The sequence below is a fragment of the Cyprinus carpio genome, chromosome A23, assembly GCF_018340385.1.
Source record: "Cyprinus carpio isolate SPL01 chromosome A23, ASM1834038v1, whole genome shotgun sequence".
NCBI lineage: Eukaryota > Metazoa > Chordata > Actinopteri > Cypriniformes > Cyprinidae > Cyprinus > Cyprinus carpio.
The window spans coordinates 25,243,152-25,262,255 of NC_056594.1; the positions used below are offsets into that span (position 1 = coordinate 25,243,152).

The following is a 19,104-nucleotide window of genomic DNA, read 5'->3' on the forward strand; positions in this document are numbered from 1 at the left end:
GAGGAAAGGTTATAGTCATATTATAGTTATATATTTTATGCAAACAATCCCACAATTCCTTCTAACCTTTTTGATATCTATGTAAAAATATTAGTTCTTACTGTTTTAATTGTCTCAATGTAAGAGCATCTCATGCTATACATGGATCTTATTATATTTATGTATTTCTGCGTTTCTCAAAAGAATCATAAGCAATGGGTCTATGATCTACTTAGGCTTACGATGCTTTTGGGAAACGCAGCCCTGGCCAGTAAGTAGAAAAGATCTGAGGTCAGAAATCAAAGGTATAAGCCTTCAGAACATCGTTCCCATCCACAGACTCCACAGAGCCCACAATACTTGAATAATCACAGGCAACGTTGGTGAATCCTCTGGAAATATATATACAAAAAAAGTCAATTTATCTGTCAAAACATGGTGCATGTAAAAATCACCTGACAGTACGGCGATAATGCTGTACCTGGACCTTGTGAAGGAGCCTCCGAGCAAATGATATTGGCTTTCAAGTGTAAGTCCATGTTCTGGATCATTTCTCCAGGTCAGTATTCTGAGAGACAGGTCACGAGATGCTGTCACCACCCTAAAACTGTCCTGCAAGATAGCACAATTCATTTCAAGTCAAACTGTCCACCGGGAGAGTTTTGATATTGATTGGTCAAATAGCTTACCACACAAAGAGCAGTGATTGGTTGTAAATGGTCTTCAAATGTAGCGATGAGTTCTCCTTTAAATGTGTAGACCTTCAGATGGTTTCCGTCTGTAACTAGAAGAGTGCTGCTCCCTCTCGCCTCCAGAATGACATCCGAACGATGGCTTAGCGCCACCTGAAAAGAGGCGACTTGCTGAGCTAAAATGGGAAGGCATGACATATTGTATCAGTAAAGATTATTCCATTGTAATACTTTTATTTGTAATTTGTAGGTGCGTACGAAAAAAATAAACAAAAATAAGAAAGCAACACATTTTTTAAGGCCAACCTTGTGTTTCCTTTTTGTATTTGGATTCCTTCATGGTCAGGTCAAAGACTGAGAGTGTGGTGTTGCTGAAGTGGCCATCAGAGTGGATGACTGCGAGCCGTGCGGGTTGAGACGGCAGAAACAAAGCAGCACAACAGCCAGTGACTGGCAGAATATGACACAGACTGTCCTCGTCTTCAGCAGGGAAACACACACGCTCACTGTAGAAAACCTCCCCAAACACACACCAGATGACCAGATTCATTTCAGAATAAAATATCAAACTTTCAAATGAGATGACTATAATGCTATTATAGTTATAAAAATGTGATGCAGGGATGACAAATTATTGTAGGCCCAGAGATGAGTTAGCATTTTAGTACTTGGTTCTGAACTCAATGGGATTTTTGAATGAATTTTTGGTTCAATGCCTGAAATAACATCAGTGGTCATGAAGTCGTTTGAGAGACTGGTGTTGGCTTATCTGAAGGACATCCCTGGACCCACTGCAGTTTTCTGACAGATCTGTGGATGATGCAGTCAACATGTGATTGCACTACAATATCTAGACAAACCAGGGACTTGTGTGAGGATCCTGTTTGTGGACTTCAGTTCGGCCTTTAGTACAATCATCCCAGCACTCCTCCAGACCAAACTAACCCAGCTGTCTGATCCTGGCTCCATCCGCCCATTAGGGATGTAACGATTTACTCAACTCATAATTCGATTCACGATTTTGATTTCACGATTCTATTTTCTCTTTTTGTGAAAAAATGAGATTGAAGTCATAAGGTGTATTTTTATTAGGCTATTGCTGCATGTTTCTTTGTGAAATTGAAATATAACAAAAAAATTAATTTGAAAACAAACCCCAAATCAAACAAGTAAGTTACACAAATAAAAGAAATCTCTTAATATGAACAAGGTTTGGTCTGTGCTCGTTCCATTTCAAATTAGAGGAAACCACTGGATTTTAATCATGATCCAAACAAAGGTGCAGCATACATGCAGCATGGGTAGTTTTTAATCTAAATTAGACTGTAGAATTTTGAAATTTGAAGCAAAAACAGAATGGTCAGACTTTAGTTTTGTGAAACTATACTACATAAAACATATCTTCATATAACCCAGATTGCACGTCTGGAGGCAGATGGAGTATTCTGAACATGACTTTCATACCTTTTCTGGGCCTTGACATTGTTATTTACTTGGCGGTCTATGGAACAGTCTCAAGCCTCCCTGTTTTCATCTAAAATATCTTACATTGTGTTCCGAAGATAAACTGAGCTTTTACTGGTTTGGAGCGACATGGGGGTAAGTGATTAATGACAAAATTTTCATTTTGGGGTGGAGTAACCCTTTAATGTACACTACTTTAATATGCATTGATCAGAGGCAAGATGAAAAGAAAATACAGCGTAAATTTTTCTAAAGATAGTCAGTTCCCCTCAGAGATACATTCATTTAAACTCCTACTCCAACTGTATGGTGATTTGTTTGGCATCTCAACCGGTTTGAATCTTCACATATTTGAATCGATTTTCAACCAGCTCACGGTTAATCGTTACATCCCTACCGCCGATGGATCACCAGCTTTCTGACAGACAGGCAACAGCTAGTGAGGCTGGGGAAATTCATGTCCAACCGCTGCTCCAGCAACACTGGTGCCCCTCAGGGGTGTGTTCTCTCCCCACTGCTCTTCTCCCTGTACACCAACGACTGCACCTCTAAAGACCCCTCTGTCAAGCTCCTGAAGTTTGCAGATGACACCACAGTCATCAGCCTCATCCAGGACGGAGACGCGTCTGCTTACAGACGTGAGGTTGAGCAGCTGGCTGTCTGGTGCAGTCTTAACAACCTGGAGCTCAATATGCTCAAAACAGTGGAGATGATCAATAAATGTTTGTTGGTCACAGCTTATTTTCTGCAAAAATCCCAAAGCTAATGGTAAAATCCTGTTGTGTTTTTGTCAAGAGAATCAGGGTGATGTGAACTTCTGGGTTGGCCTACAGAAATACATCATCACTGCAGCACCATATAACCACTGTTCAATAGAACACAACAGTAACAACAAAACTGATTAACTGTTAATAATATTCCAGCATAGTACTTTTACCATTTGTTTCCTCCACAGACACACAGGTTTAACCCTTAAACCAAACCAATGAGCTCTGACACGATACACTGCAGTAAAACACTTGATTTGAAGCAAAAAAAAATTTTTTTAATTGGAAAAAGAACAAAGGTACACGATTATATATGTTGCACCTTTTAAATGGCTATGAAGTGCTTATTCTATGACAATACAATTTTCAAACTAATGACTATAAGTAATTAAATATAAAAAAAAATTATCACAGATTATCACTAAATATTCTACACACACATATTCATATCCTAAGTATCTCAGTCACAGTCAGTGGGTGATTCCTATGAATAGTGTATTTTTCCACTAAGAATTTGACTATCAAACAGTTTTTGGCAAATGAAGCTGAAATTACACACACTTCTATTGCTCTGTTTGAAAGCTTTATATTGTTTTATTTCCGGAACCGTACTGCTATGCTCTGTTTCACATCTATTCCACATCTATCTATGAAATCAGCTTTGAGAGCATTTGGCTTACCTTCGGGCTCAAGTCAATATTTTCTTTTGAGGCAGTGAATATCCATTTTTTATCTGGCGATGAGTGGAGGAGGTTTAAACTGAAGGAGTCGCACACCACGTGCCTCGAGACTTCAGACAGCGCAGGGCAGGTCAAGACCACCAGAGACCCTAGAGCAGTTCCCACCTAAAAAATACAAGATTTTCACTTAGGCCTGCAGCACATAGTACTGATTCATTGTGCAATAACTACACATGTAGCAAAGAAGTCTGATTATGCATGATAGCCTACCATGAGAAAAGAGCTGTCTTTGCTGTTGAATGACAGCAGTGTGGTCTTAGAGAATCCAGACTGGAAGCAGGCCACCTCCTCTCCAGTCCCAGCCTTCCAGGTTTTGATTGTCCCTGTGTTATCAGAAGTGATAACAACGGACTCCACCGGGTCAACTGTGATGTCCTGCATGGGGCTCTGAGCAGGACTGGACCATAAATTAACTCCCTGCATGGAATTGATCAAATGAGATCATAGATGAATGCCTTTTTTGATCTTGGGGTAGGCATTTCTTGAGATTACATTTATGCATTTAGCAGACTTACAGTGCATTCAGGCTAACGTTTTTTTTTTCTCCCCTGGGAATCGAACCCACAACCTTTGTGCTGCTAATGCAATGCTCTACCACCAAGCCACAGGAACACAACTGATCCAGATACAGATTAATTCCTGCACACTTTTATGAGGTCTCTGCCACATGCAGGAGAAAGCCTGTGATACCTTGTGAATGTCCCATGCTTTGACTGTGCCGTCTGTAGATGCACTGCACACCACTGGTGGCTGCTTCCCAACATCTGAGAAACCGTCATTTCCAACCAGGTATGCAAAACCAACAACCCTGCCTGTGCCATCAGAGAAAGACTCATAAAGACAAAATTAACTGAGCAGAATTTCAAACAGCTCCTGAAATGATTTATACCAGCGTTATAGCTATATGTTTGCTGAGCTCTTGAAGATGAGATCACTTGCCTTTATGGCCTCGTAGGCTTTTGCACGTGTAGTCTGCACAGGACCTCCCTGTTTTCATCTTCGTCTCTAGGTGGACACGGCGCAGGTAATAAGCCTTCCATGAGCACATTCCCGTGTCTGAGAGCAGCTGGGAAACATTGCAGAAACTCCATCTCTGCAGACACATTCTCCTAAACAAGGATATGTTCTTAAGTGTCTCATCAGAAAATAATGGTGTAAAGCACAAGGTATAAAGTGATATCAGCCTTTCAACATCATAAGATGAATGCATTTTCCTGTACAGATAATTATCTGTAGTGACTTACCTCCACAGCCATGGTGTCTCTGCAGCATGATACCATTCCTAAACAAAAAGTGTTTTTTCATGACTTTTGTAGTGGGATCCAAAAATCTGACCACAAGTGAAAATGCTTCTATTTTTTTCTAGTTATGTTTTTAAGTTATGTTTTTAACAATAAATAAATAAATAAATACACACACACACCATTCAAATGTTTGGGGTTAGTAATATGTTTTGATATAAGTGTCTTATTCTATATATATACACACACACACACATACACATGTTGCATCACTGTGTCCAGAATGCCTGCGCGATTATAATAAAGCCTCTCATTCTTCTTTTGTATCAGGAGATCTGCACTGTTCTAGAAGCGGCTGGTTCAGCACTGGGGCCGACGCCTACTTTTATATATAACTTTTGAAGTGGATCAAAATCAAAACCTTTCATCAAAGATGTCCTAAAACCAAAACAATACCCGTTCTTGTCTTAGGACAACTTTGATTAACTTCATTGATCCACTTCAAATGTTGACTACCGTGTGTGTATATATGAATCCTCACTCAGTGTCGCTTACCTTACAAACTGTGGATGCTCTGATTAAATCTTCATCATGAAGAAGTGAGAAAATACTGATCAGACAGTCCAGAGGTAAACTTTGGCGCATCTCCATTTCTACAGGTCTCACAGTCCTGCCACTGCACTGCAGTAGTGCTTTCGGTTTCGTGCGTGGTGACGTCATGGTGACGCATTCTACGGAACAACACCAGGCACACATATTACGTTGACTGTAAACGTAGATATTATTGTGAGCACACATATCTATGATTGTGAGCATGTATAACATAAAATACTGATTACGCAATAATTTAATCATTTTGTCAAGTCTCAAAATATTAAACCTACCGAAATGTTGTCATTAAAGTCTCTAAAATGAATCAAGAACAAAAATTTACTAAAGTCTACAGTACATCTTACCGACGTTGAACATTGTTATTGTCATTATTTTGTCATTATTTCATCATCTTTAAAATAATAAAACTGTGTTTTTAAAGTAAAACACTGTGAGGAGCGCCGCGATTAAAGTAAACGATACGATGTATGTAACTTTAGCCAGAGCTAATTTGCAGAAATAGTGATATAACAGAATAACAGGTCGAGTTCCCAGTCCTGCGCTCGTCAACAGCAGAGTGGCGCAGCGGAAGCGTGCTGGGCCCATAACCCAGAGGTCGATGGATCGAAACCATCCTCTGCTAAGCCTTTTTTTTACCTGTGGACACCTGTGTTTACTGGACATCCCTGTGGTCGGACTTGAGTTTAGCGTGTATCTGATTGCTTTTAGATGGAAAAAGCTGCCCATAACCCCTGATCTAGGATCTGTTTTCTTCATAATAACCGCATAACGATATAGATTTGGCAAACAATCCAGTGTATCTGCCCTTCTGATTTGGAAAGCGTCAAATGACTCTACAGTGCATTCTCGCAAAGGTGAGCAATGTAGCCAATCACAGACATGTGTGTTGATTTCTGAAACGCAATGGCCAATCAGAGGAGTTTAGGTTGGAATCCCCGCACTCACCGCCACAGTCACCGTTTTCTGTCCAGCGCTGTGAGACATGTTCCTGGATCAGCATCTCTTGTTGGCCCTGGACCAACATTACTGTCCAAAAATACAGACTTAAACCCAATCCCTACCCCTAAACCTAACTCTACCCATAATTTATTCCTGAAATCAGAGGGAAATGATATCTGATTAACAAGGATGTAGAAGCACCTAATCCTGATTATAAACCTAAAACTGACATTTCTCGAAAGGTTATCTCTCAGTTCTGATTGGTTGATTGAAATGATGTTGTACTTGGTCAAATCATATCAATTCTATCATGCTCGCAAATTCTTTCTAACAAAGACATGGAAAAAAGTTTTTTTTTTTTTTTTTTGTGAGATCGTGATTAATGAGTGAAAGTTTTTAATAAATTAAAAGGGAGCACTCTTTGCATGCTGTAATCGATAATATATTCAGAATCTAAATAATGTGTTTTTCATGCTTGACAAGCGGCCACGTACGACACAGACAAAGCTAACTACTACACTACACAGAAAAAGATAGTAATTTCAGAAGCACAGGTGTGATTCTGCAACCGAGCCTGGTCCAAACGCAGGGTTTAGGCAAGCAAACGGTTATTATTTGTATTGTCTGCCACGCCAAGTCATGCACACCTGCTGCTTTTCTGTTTAATTTAACAGTGTTTTTGTGAACATATATATGCACTTTACAATACGGTTCGATTAGTTATTGTTAGTTGGTGTAGGCCTAACGTGTTAATTATTGTAAAGTGTTACATAAATAATGTATTTCGAGTGTTCACTTGAAAAGAGGTGGATGGATCGAGTCCATCTTCTGCTGGAGCTGTGAAGAGCAGTCCGCTCAAAGTGCTGATTCACTGTTCAGTGAGCTGACACCACCAGTGGTCAGTCACTATAGCAACATTAAAGATATATACATAATGCAGATTGCTATTTTTTTTTTTTTTTTTTTTTTTTTTGTGAATGCAGGGCTTTCAGTGTTATTTTAGTATCTTTGATACTATTATAGTTCTGTCAGGACCACTATCCCATCTGTATAAATGATGGATACTTAGCATAAAGTTTGGTTTGGTGGTATGTTTCTGTTCTGGGAAAAAACTCCCTGCCCATCCATGCAGCCGTCATGAATGAGCAGGGAGAGCAGCGATAATATCCCCCTAGGGTTAACACAACAGAACAAGGCACATACCATTAATGTAATTAATGATATTTAAATGTAACTCTGAGTCTGATTCAGCAAGGAATATCAGAAAGCCAAGTCCTGACTGTGGGGAAAGGAGGAGCTGTGGATGGAGGAGGGTCATTTGCTCCTGAGCAAGTGGAAAAGCTGCTGAATAATACTGACTTTTTTTCACATCTGTCCACATTCCACAGCAAACACAGATTTTTGATAACCCATTTATTTATTTAAAGAAAACCTGAATAAAGGGGTCTGAGTACTTTCTGAATGAAGAGTACATCTCCTTATTTTGGCAATGATAACTTTACATAAAACATAACATTTTACAAAAGAGTGTCAGTATCAGAGAAGTCTTTGGCCACGCAGCTCTGCAGACATCACCACATACTGCAGTGACCTTCAAGCTAGTGCTGCGGTTACAGTAATGAAAAGGCATCTTGTCTTGAATGGTGCCCAACAGGAAAGACACTCAACTGAAGCTGAGCTGAGGAAAACTACAATTATATGCTAAGTGACAATATGTGCTCTGTTACTGTGAAATTATATGTAGGAACAATACAAACTTTACAGTCACAGATTTCATCTGACCAACATTTATCATTTTTTTAGACTTTTTTTTTTTTTGCAAATTTTATGATTTTTATATTTTTTTAACTACAGCTTTGATCATAATAATGCTACATAATAATAGGCTACAGCTATTTTACTATTTCTCTACAAAAGATTGTTCAACTTTATGATCTGATATTTAGCCATTCTGTGAAAGCTAGATAGTTAATGTCACAAATGGCTCTCTGGGCAAAAAATGTGGAAGAAGAATTTACTAAGACAATCAAACCTTTTTAAACATAAAGATAAGTTGTTTTCACCAGTCTGCTGGTACTCGAGATACTGATTATGCCAGTAGGGGGAGTGATTGCGAAAGGTTTTCAGAATTGATAAACAATACTGATAAGTAAACTGCTATGAATTAAAAAATTAGTTTTTAAAACTGGGAGGTGTGCCTTTCTCAGGAGTATAGAGAATAAACGGACAGATATCTGACTCTCGGGCCTTTTCTACAACCTGAAGCACCTGTAGTTTACCTTCCAGACTTCTACAACAATCCAAACCACATCCAAAATACTCCTGACAGCTGCCTGTTATTCCTAGTTTATCATCAAGAACGCCACCTGGACACTTAACGGTACTTTACAGTAGTATTTCTGTACTTTACAAAAAGCTAACACAGATTTAACTAAAACAAACAAACAAACAGGGTTTTGATACAGTCCTATTGCTGTGTAGTCTACATTTTATGTACTTCGAAAGGGTCACTTGTAAACTCAACTTGACAATTCACATTACTTCACGGATTCAAATGTACAAAAATCACCTGTTATGTTGAGACATGTTAAGGAGTGCTTTATCTGATTATTAAACTAACTGTTATCTGCATGACTGGATGTGTCAGATGGTTTGTTTTTATTAATAGCGGTATTTATGGATCTGAATAAAAGCAGACACACGACTTCTGTGATGCACATGAGATTGTATGGGTGGGCTCAGCAGCCCTTAAGAACACGCCCAGATATATAAAGTAGAGCTGGAGGATGAAGGGGCTCAGATCTGCTCTACCTGTGCGCGCTATGCGCGCTCAGCACGAGCTGCATACACCTTGACGGTGGCCAAAAAGTGTCCTTGTGGAAAACCAGGCTACTTCAAAACGGACTTTATATTTGCTGATTCGACTGATTATTCCAACTGAAAGCTCCGTGTCTCGTTACTTTTGAGCGAAACGAAAAGGACCATCATGAGCAGAAGAAACACGACGCTGGATATTTCACATTTTCCTTTGTATCGGATTAATCTACTTGAAAATGGGCCTTGGGGTGAGCTGGGGGAAAAAAACACGACAAATGCACTATTAATGTTGTTAGAATAAATAATGCAGTCTGGTGTCTATTCTGCATTAGACGACCGTACTGCTGTATATGTGACTCCTTTTCCAGTTGCAACATAAGTTAATTTTATGGCTATTTACAGCAACTAGTGCGACAAAGTAAAATAAAACAGTTTGATTCAGCAGGGGAAAAGGCGCTCTTTTTTGGATTATAAACCTTTTTAATAATGATGCTTTCCAAAGTCATTCATTGGATCTGCTGCGCACTTCGCAGGGGTCTTGGAAAACATCCGATGGTTAGCCACTGGACGCCTTCCGGTGCGCGCGCGCGGTGTGTGTCGGTGGTCGTCCAGCTGCGCGAGCAGCTTGTCATGGGACTGCGACCGAAGCTGTTGTGCAATATTAGCTCTTTATCTTTTTGGTAGCCTTTCAAATATTTGTTTGATTAGCAACCAAATGTTAAATATTAAGACGTACTTTTCTGATCAATTGTAGGGGATTCTCCACCGTGCTGGCGCTGGGAGCGAGCATCATATGTAACAAGATCCCGGGACTGGCGCCCAGGCAGCGCACCATCTGTCAGAGCCGGCCGGACGCGCTCATCGTGATCGGACAGGGCGCGCAGATGGGCATCAACGAGTGCCAGTTCCAGTTCAAACACGGCCGCTGGAACTGCTCCGCGCTCGGAGAGAGGACCGTCTTCGGAAAAGAGCTGAAAGTGGGTATGTTGGAAATCTCCTCTCGTATGTCTAAAACAGTACTTGGGGCAATCTGGAAAGAGGGAAGTGTTTCCTAAATCGGTTACGGGATATACAGTTTTTTTAATTTTGGGTGTAAAAACAGTTACCTCCTTTACTAGTCCCAGTTATAAAGATCGACCGGTCCAAGTTTTTCAAGATTTCCGTGCCACATGCCTGAAATGTCTGGCAGATGAGATACTTGAGCGTGTTTCTTACCTGCGGTCATGTATGCGCTCCAAAACATCCCAGAAACCAGCCATTAAAGACGCGAATATGAAGAAAACAAACAAAAAAAAAACTTAAATAAAGATACAAGCTCTTCGGTGGTTCTTGGGTTCAGCAAACAATCTTCTAATAGAAAACTATTTTGTAGTTCATCTTATAGTCTTGCTGTATAGTTCTTTGTTTGTAAAAGTTCTCGCGGTTTTATTCTGTGTTTGCAGTATTTAGGTTTCTTAGTTCCTTATAGCACCAGCAGAAGGTTTTTATAAAGAACTAGAGAATATAGTTCTGTGTGGGACTGTAGATCTTCTCTCATATAAGGTATATTAACCCTTTTTGGTTGTTTTTGAACCTTTATTTTTTTAAAAGCAATGGCCCCTCTTTCCTGACTGAAAGCCATCTCAGAGTTTGGGTATTAACATTTTTTATGCATGTATCAGTGTTTGGCTTGGTATTTGCAGCATGAAGAGTTTTTCCCACAGGTGCAAATTGCAGAGCATGATAAGATGTTCCTGAGACAAATGGACTTTTACTTTTCCAAATAAGGCACAGCTACTTTATCAGAAAAGTTCATGAAGTCTAAGCTCATCTGAGCAGAGTTGGGTAAAGAAACACAAGGCTGCTGGTGAATATTCATATGCTCCTATTATTGTGTTTAAATGAAAAATGACCCAAAAGCACAATTAACAGACAATTCTTGTAGCACACTTAGACTCATACATCTTTACTTTTCATAATCTTATGAGAACTTACTCAATTTGTTTGTGAACAGTTTGTAAAACAACTTAACTACCTTTAAAGGTTCCAGGATGAAAATGTACATTATTTTTGTATGGGCTCTGTGAAAGCTCAGATATAAAATAGATAACATTAAAACCTAACACATTAAACATAAAAACAATGAATTTTCACAAGTTTTTCTGATTGACTGATTGGTGTATAGTGTGCAATTTGGATTTTTGTTATTTAATTGAATCATTTCTGAATACTGCTTGTCTACTGATACAAGAGTGGGTTAAAGGGTAACTTTACAATAAAATCCCTTTAGTTGACATTAGTTAATGCATTACCTAACATTAACTACCAATGAACAATAATTTGTTACCATATTTAGTCATCTTTCTTAATGTTAATAATAATACAGCTGTTCATTGTTAGTTCATGTTAGCATTTTTAATTTTAATAATGCAGTAATAAATGTTGAAATTAACATGAACTAAGATTAATAAATGCTTTTGGAAGTATTTTTCATTGTTAGTTGATGTTAGCTGATGTAGTTAATGTTAAATGGAATCTCATTGGAAAATGTTAACGGTTAAAGTTGAAAATAATAACACATTATGAAAAAGAACAGAGAGTCTCAACACAACATGAGAGCAATCACATAGTTATTTTATCTATATAGGGTTATCATGGATGACAGATTGTCTGCACATAACTATTTTGTAAACACATATGCACTAGTGGTCAAAGAGATCTGGACATCAATCTGAAGTGATGCATGTTAGCAATGTAATTTTGAGTTTCTAACCACATTCAGTTATTCACTAATGCAGATGTTTGGTGCTTTATTTTGTAGTACTTGAACTGTGATAATACAGTAAATATGTTCTCTCTCCATGTTCACAGGCATTAAAGAGGCTGCGTCATGTACGCCATCATGGCAGCCGGAGTGGCTCTATGCCATCACAGCCGCCTGTACGCAGGGAAACTCAGTGACTGCAGCTGTGACAAAGACAAGCAGGGCTTCCACGGGTCAACCGCCGACGGCTGGAAATGGGGCGGCTGCTCGGCAGACATCCACTACGGCCTGGGCTTCTCCAAAGTCTTTATGGACGCTAGAGAGATCAAACACAGCGCCAGGACGCTTATGAATCTGCATAACAACGAAGTAGGACGAAAGGTATGTGTTCAGTTATACAAGCAAAGGCTTGGCTTTGTATGTTTCCTGTAAATAAAAATGTCAGACATCTCCATTTCTTCTGAGAGTTGACCCAACCCAATCTCATGGAGAACTATTTTTACCAGGATCTTTTGTAAGAATTCAAACAATTCACAATGTTACGACCTTTAGAAAAACAGTAAGCATGAATGTCCACCCCTAAACATAAAACCATCTGGGGGACTTTTGGCATACTCTTTCCAACATACTATGCTTTGAGACCACACTTATTCTAATCTCACATACTATTTAGGATGGATATTATGCACATTGGGACAGTTATTTTTATGGCTGGCCTTATTACATTGCATTCGTTGTTTAGCATATTCAAGCTGGTGTGTCATGTTGAGCTATGAGACACGTGACATCTGGCCATGCCTGGTCTTGTCAAGTCTGAAAATGAGCATGTGGGTGAGCAAATGACCAAATTTTCATTTTTGGGTGAAGTATTCCTTTAAGAGGTATTATCTATCAGTGAAGTGATGTTTTGGTTACACTGAACGGATCAAGTGAAAGTCAAGTACAGCGAAGGATTCAGTAACTATGGCACTGTGGTTTGCCAGCCGTCAACAATCCGGCACCGAAGCCAAGATCTCGTACTGGCACAGCAATAATAGGAAGCTTTAGAGGTAAGAGCAGAATACGTGCTAGAGTTTGATTACAAATCAGATCAGCTCCCAACACACGAGCTCTGTGCAAAATCCACTCCCCCTTTTCTGCTCAGTTTAATAGACATTGGATTACACCAGTATCCCCTATCGCTAGCTTTGATGGAAACACATTTCATCTTTGATGTAGTGTTTATGTCTCAACTTTCAATGCTCAAACCGCCAAAGATCCTAAAAGGCTTATTCACTTTCACCTGCATTTAGAGGCCATGCTTTTTTTTCTGCATATACATTTGTATGTTGTCTTTGATGTGGAATAAGTGATACAGTCCCTTAGGAAAAGGAAGTGTGCTTGAATGTATTGAATGTGCACTTGTACACAGTGTGTTTATATAGAGTATATATATATTAAAACTGTATATGCAGGTAATAAAATATTTACAAAATAAAAGACCACTACATTTTCATGACTCTGCGTCTTAATGCACTTACTGAAGTACAAAAAAGTGCACTTTGTAATAATGTCAAATTAACAGTTTTTCTTTAAGGCACATTTCAAGTCTAATGTTTTAAGAATCTTTTCCCATGCTTTAACAAATTTAGCTCAATTTGATATGTTGACTAGCATACTAAAGCACATGTAAAGTACTTGATTATAAGTTTTATTTATAGTTTGTTATTCACTATTACATTTAAGGTTAATGTTTAATATTTTAAATCTAATAAATCACTACAAATATGTATAATTAAATACAAATATTGTTTAACTTATACAGGACATACACGTTTCAATACTTGTGGGACCTTCTCAGTACAATCGACAGTACGCTGTTTTTTAACCATATAAACTTAAAATTTAACTAATTGCATGTAATATATATATATATATCTATATATATATATAATATTATATATATATATATATATCTATATCTATATATAGATGTATATATATATATATATATATATATATATATATATATATATACATTTTCACTTAATTGTAAATAACATGTCATCAAGAGTCCGGAAATATTACATTCAGTTCACGCTGTAATAAGTGCTCTTTTTAAAAGTACTAAAGTGTATTCTTTCAAGGCCACCTTGTTTTACAATTTTGTGTTTATGTAAATGAAACAGCAAGTTGCATTATCTGTTGTTATGGGTTAAAGGAATAGTTCAGCCCAACAGTACTCATTATGAAGCATGCACTATATTTCAAGGCTTCTGAGGCTTAGTTTTTGGCACGGGGGGTTTAGACTTCAGTGTAATCAAAACATCATGTTTCATGACCAAACATCATTCTCTGAACCTCAAATCTGTCGAATACTATTAGACATAAATTTCCTTTATCATTTAAGCAAGACCACAACAGGTCTGTCGCTAAACGAGAGAGCAGAATAATCACTCTTGCTCTCCCAGTCAAGTTTAACGAGGGGTAAAGAAGCTTCCATCTAATGTATGGCTTGTTCTACGTTTGGTCACAGAGAGCTGATTCGTGGCACCAACACCTCCTCATTCACCCAGCCTCCACTCTGACATTGTGCAGCCAGCAGAAGGAGCCTTTTCTGTTCATACCGTCTTATCGAACAGCTAAATTGCCTCTTAGTTGAACTGACTTACAGGATCATTCTAGCTGCAGGTTTTGTCTTGAACAAACTAAAAGAGTGCTCTGTTTGACTGTGCCCCTCCCATTCTTAATTCATGCCAGCTATTGTAATGACGCTGGCTCATGGTGCCCATCTTTGAAAGAACAGATAGCAGAAGGTCTTCTTGTTAGTTGCTGAGCTGATGTATGATACGTAAGGCCATTTTGTTTGGTGTCATTGGTGTTGGTATGTTGTGGGGAAAAATAACATTGTGTGCAACATTTGTTTTTGAATGTGAAGTCCATGGAATGAGAAGATACTTCAGGGGCCAGTCTGTGACACTTTTGTTATTGCTTATACAGGGTTCATGATTTAAACAAGTAACCTAAATATCAAACTAAGTAAGTTTGCCCCTCACCATTTGAGCTGTGGGCATGAAAGAATGTTAGCCTTTTTTTATCATGCAGATGTCCTCGCACTACATGGGAGTAAAAATAATCAACACTCCTTTTGCACCCGAATAAATCCCCCTGACAACCACCACCAACAGCACCATGGATAGCCACATTCTAGTTGTTCTTTTCCACGTTCTTTGTGCAAAAATGATGATGTTACCCAACATGTTATTGTCGGATTTGTTACCGCTGGTTAAAGGCTGGAAACACTACTCATGACTTTTCACTAGAAGATGTATGCTAGATAAAACAGCATGTTTTGGATCAGCCTCAAAAAACATTTTTGATATCTCTCTGACCAACACCCGGACAGCCCATTCATAGTCTGATGCTATAAAATTGGTTTACACTTTGAATTTTGAAGCCCACTTTAGACATTCCTACTAACAAGGAGTAACTTCTGCAACTACATCTCAACTAACTCTCATAGAGTATTAGTAGACTGTTTGGGTTACAGTTAGTAGAATAAGTTAACATGTATGTTGTGCATAAGTTGATTTTACAGTCAGTAGAATGTGCTGGGGAGCATCAAAATAACATGTTCAACAGATATGAAGCAGACAGTGTACTAATACTGTAATGATTATAATGACTGTAATGATTGCTGTGAATTGGTCAACTCTGAATGATCTGGCCTCCTGCAGATTGTAAATTGGGTTTAATAAATTAAGCCAGCCTTTAAGTTTCAAAACCAAACTTTTCAGTCTGAAATGACTTTGCTAGGAGCACAATTATTTCTCTTCACAAAGAGGTACAGTTGTGAGGCATATGACTAATGAAAGCACAGATTTCTCATCATTCTGCTGCTGTGCTGGTCTCAGGTCCTGGAGAGCGAACATGGCGGCTGGAGTGTACGTGTCACGGTGTGTCTGGATCCCTGCACCACCATAACCTGCTGGATGAACCCCTCCCCAAGTTTCGCGAGCTCGACTTACATCCTCAAAGACAATAACAGCCTTGCTGTACACGTGGAGCCGGTCCAAGCCACGCGCCACAAGCGGCCCACCTTTCCTCCAGATCAAAAAGCCCTACTCGTATACCGCAAAGCCCATGGACACGGATCTGGTGTAAATTGAGAAATCGCCCCTACTACTGCGAGGAAGACCCCATGACGGGCAGCGTGGGCACTCATGGGCCGGGTGTGCAATAAGACGCTGGTGCACCCATCCCAACGGCTGCAACCTGATGTGCTGCGGGCGCGGATACAACACACACCAGTATTCACTAGCGTCTGGCAGTGCAACTGCAAGTTCTTCTGGTGCTGCTACGTTCAAATGCAACACTTGTCAGCGAGAGGACAGAGGTGCACACATGCAAATGGAGTGATGCTTATGGATCCTTTGACCTAGTTTTTGAGAGGGTCTTTCATCCTGACATTAAAAGATGACTTAATCATGTGGTGTTTGTTCTTTTGCACAAGACCCTTACATCAGACATGCTTCCTTCACGTTAATGGAAGAACATAAAGATTCCGTCTGGAGAAGAATTGCGTGAGAAGGAACGTGGAACTAAAAAGTGTAAATTACTCTACTTTGATGCCACAGAGTTTTCTCTGTGAGCGTTACTCCAGTCTGCAGGAAGCTGTCTGGATTAAAATAATCTCTCTCTCTGTCTTTCACCTGCTTTGTAAAACCCCTTACAACTACCCTCACCTTGATTTTACCAACGGAGCTACTGGGGTCATGGGGACGTCTTGCGGGCATGCTAGTGAAACTTACAGAGATATTAACAAATGAGCCAAAACAGCATGGTTCCAGAAGTAAGTTGAGATTTTAATTATATTTTTAAAGAAAAATTTTAAAAGAGAAAAGTGAATGGGGAAAGTATTTTCTGTGGAACCAAGGCTGCTGAAAATATGCACGATCGCTGTTGTGCTCTCTTGTTACATTCTTCCAAACTGATTTTATTTAATTTATTAAAAAACAGTGTTGTTAACTGTAATTAATGAGACTCCTGGAAAGAAATAGTGGATCTGCAATTCTCTTTATGCATACACTGAGATTTGTATCTTCTGAAAGTATAGCTTTTTTTAGTTTACTAATGCATTGTTAAAAAAAACAACACAAGCAATATATTATATATATATATATATATATATATATTTATTATATATATATATATATATATATATATATATATATATATATATATATATATATAATTTTTATTTTTTTTCTATGAGAAATTTCCTATATGCTGCTAGTCTGGAATAATCACATTTCGCTGTAATATTTAAGAGACTACTGACCACAACTTTTTGTAACTGGTATAGTGACAAATCAGAAATGTAGAATTTACAACTGAAAATATTGGTAAGAGAGTATTGTTTTGTGAAAGAATATTTTTTTATATGATGTTTTATTTATACTTTGCCATTTCTGAAAAACCAATTCCGTTTTGCATTTGTGCAGTAATTTTAATTTGTGGGTGACAAAGTTGGAATGTGGATGTTAATTAATTAAAATCAAACTTTGATCTCATGCAAACCATAACCAAAACACTATGTACTAGTGCTCTTACTTTGATTGAGTGATTTGAACAAACCCCTAACTTTGTGCAGCTGCCCTAAAATGATTCTTAAAATCATGCAGCTTGATGAGTAGAGGTGTGCTGCAAAACATGAGACCTGAACCATTAAATAGAGAGCAGAACATTACAGCAGAGGGTTGTGTTTGGGCTCGTTAATGAATTGGCCAGTAAGCATCTCCCAACACATCAGCTCTCTGCACTGCACAAAAACACAAATCACAAAAACAACCCTAACGTCACAACACCAAGCTGACCAGACCAGCAACCACTCACTCACGTTTCCTTCAGGAACATGCTGTTTTTGTTAGGCAGTGTTAGTGTTCCTCATGGGTGATGCTGCCACAGTTTTGTCTTCTGTTTATTCAGAATTCAGGCTGAATAAACATTAGACAACAGTATAACCCCACAAATGCTTCATTTTGGACAGTAATTCCCAGCTCCTCGTGTTAATTGATGAGTGCAGGGAGTGTTATGGTGATGACTTAGCTCAAGTGGGCGGAGCTGGAGCTGCTGTCAGTTGATTGAATGACTTTGACATTTCTTTTTCTTTCATTCAGACCTTTGCTGCTAGTTTTGCTAAACAACTCCATTGACTGCTGCGAAATGGTCAGCCAGTCACGCAGGCTAAGTCAGCTCATCCCATTAGCGCTTACCCGTGATAGCATTCAGCTTTCTCAAAAAACATACACACATGGAAATTACCACAAAGGAAGAACTGCTAACACAAAACATTAGATTTTAAGATCATGGTGAATTAAGTCAGCAGAGAAGCGTAGAGATTTTTCTCCATTCTGGTTCTGTCATCGAACCTCAAGCTTCTGTTGTTTTTTGTGTGGTTAGCTAGCAATTGCTAATGAGATAGTAAAATGATCACTTAGATCACGATTCCAATTTCTCAGCTGTGTTTGTACATAAACATCAGTTTTTCACTGCCAAAGCTTTGTGTGACGTCCAGCTATGCTGAGAACATAAGGCCGTTTTTGTTTATATAACGCTGTAGTAGGTTTATATTACATAACGGCATTTTTTCTAACCGAATAGCATTTGTGTTTTATTCACTGTGTTTAGTCACTTGTCCATAGCAAGTACAATCAGAGTATAGAAATATAAAATAAAGTATGGATAGCATAGCTCGAGGTGGGAACTAATCGATCATTTGATTTTGGGTGAATTTTAATGAGAATTTGGAAAAATCTCAGACTTGCTAACGCCATGGTGTTGCTGACACACTGAGAACAGATCAGTTTGAGACAATGTTGAGATGAAGCGTTTTAAATATGCTGCCCAATTTATTCAGTTATCATTCTCGGATCATCGTACCGACATGGACAAAAAAGTCCGAAGTCGGAACTTTTCAACAGATATATGCTTTTCCAAAGCGTTTGAGCTTGCTGTGAGTAGCATGAACAGATCTGTTGATCCGACCATTTTTTCACTTAAATTGAGGGTAAAAACCACAAAACTATCAGTAGGCCAAAGATACTAATAACATCGGTAATTGCATTGTAG

At 38.7% G+C, this 19,104-nt stretch overlaps 1 protein-coding gene, 1 non-coding gene and 1 pseudogene across 2 annotated transcripts; 2 read left to right on the forward strand and 1 right to left on the reverse strand.

Moving 5' to 3' along the window:
- Positions 1-172: 172 nt before the first annotated feature.
- LOC109083064 (F-box/WD repeat-containing protein 12-like) lies at positions 173-5,604 on the reverse strand. The gene is made up of 10 exons (XM_042713728.1): positions 5,439-5,604; positions 4,887-4,924; positions 4,582-4,751; positions 4,333-4,454; positions 3,853-4,059; positions 3,583-3,747; positions 978-1,188; positions 669-847; positions 461-591; positions 173-371 (listed from the first exon to the last, which is right to left on the reverse strand). Exons 1-10 carry the CDS (start codon positions 5,601-5,603, stop codon positions 272-274), a joined length of 1,488 nt encoding a protein of 495 aa, XP_042569662.1. The 5' UTR covers position 5,604; the 3' UTR covers positions 173-271.
- Positions 5,605-6,045: 441 nt separating this feature from the next.
- Positions 6,046-6,117, forward strand: trnam-cau. Its single transcript has one exon. It is a non-coding gene; the product is annotated as a tRNA-Met (tRNA).
- A 3,620-nt stretch (positions 6,118-9,737) lies between these two features.
- LOC122135152 lies at positions 9,738-16,453 on the forward strand (annotated as a pseudogene).
- The last annotated feature ends 2,651 nt before the right edge of the window (positions 16,454-19,104 follow it).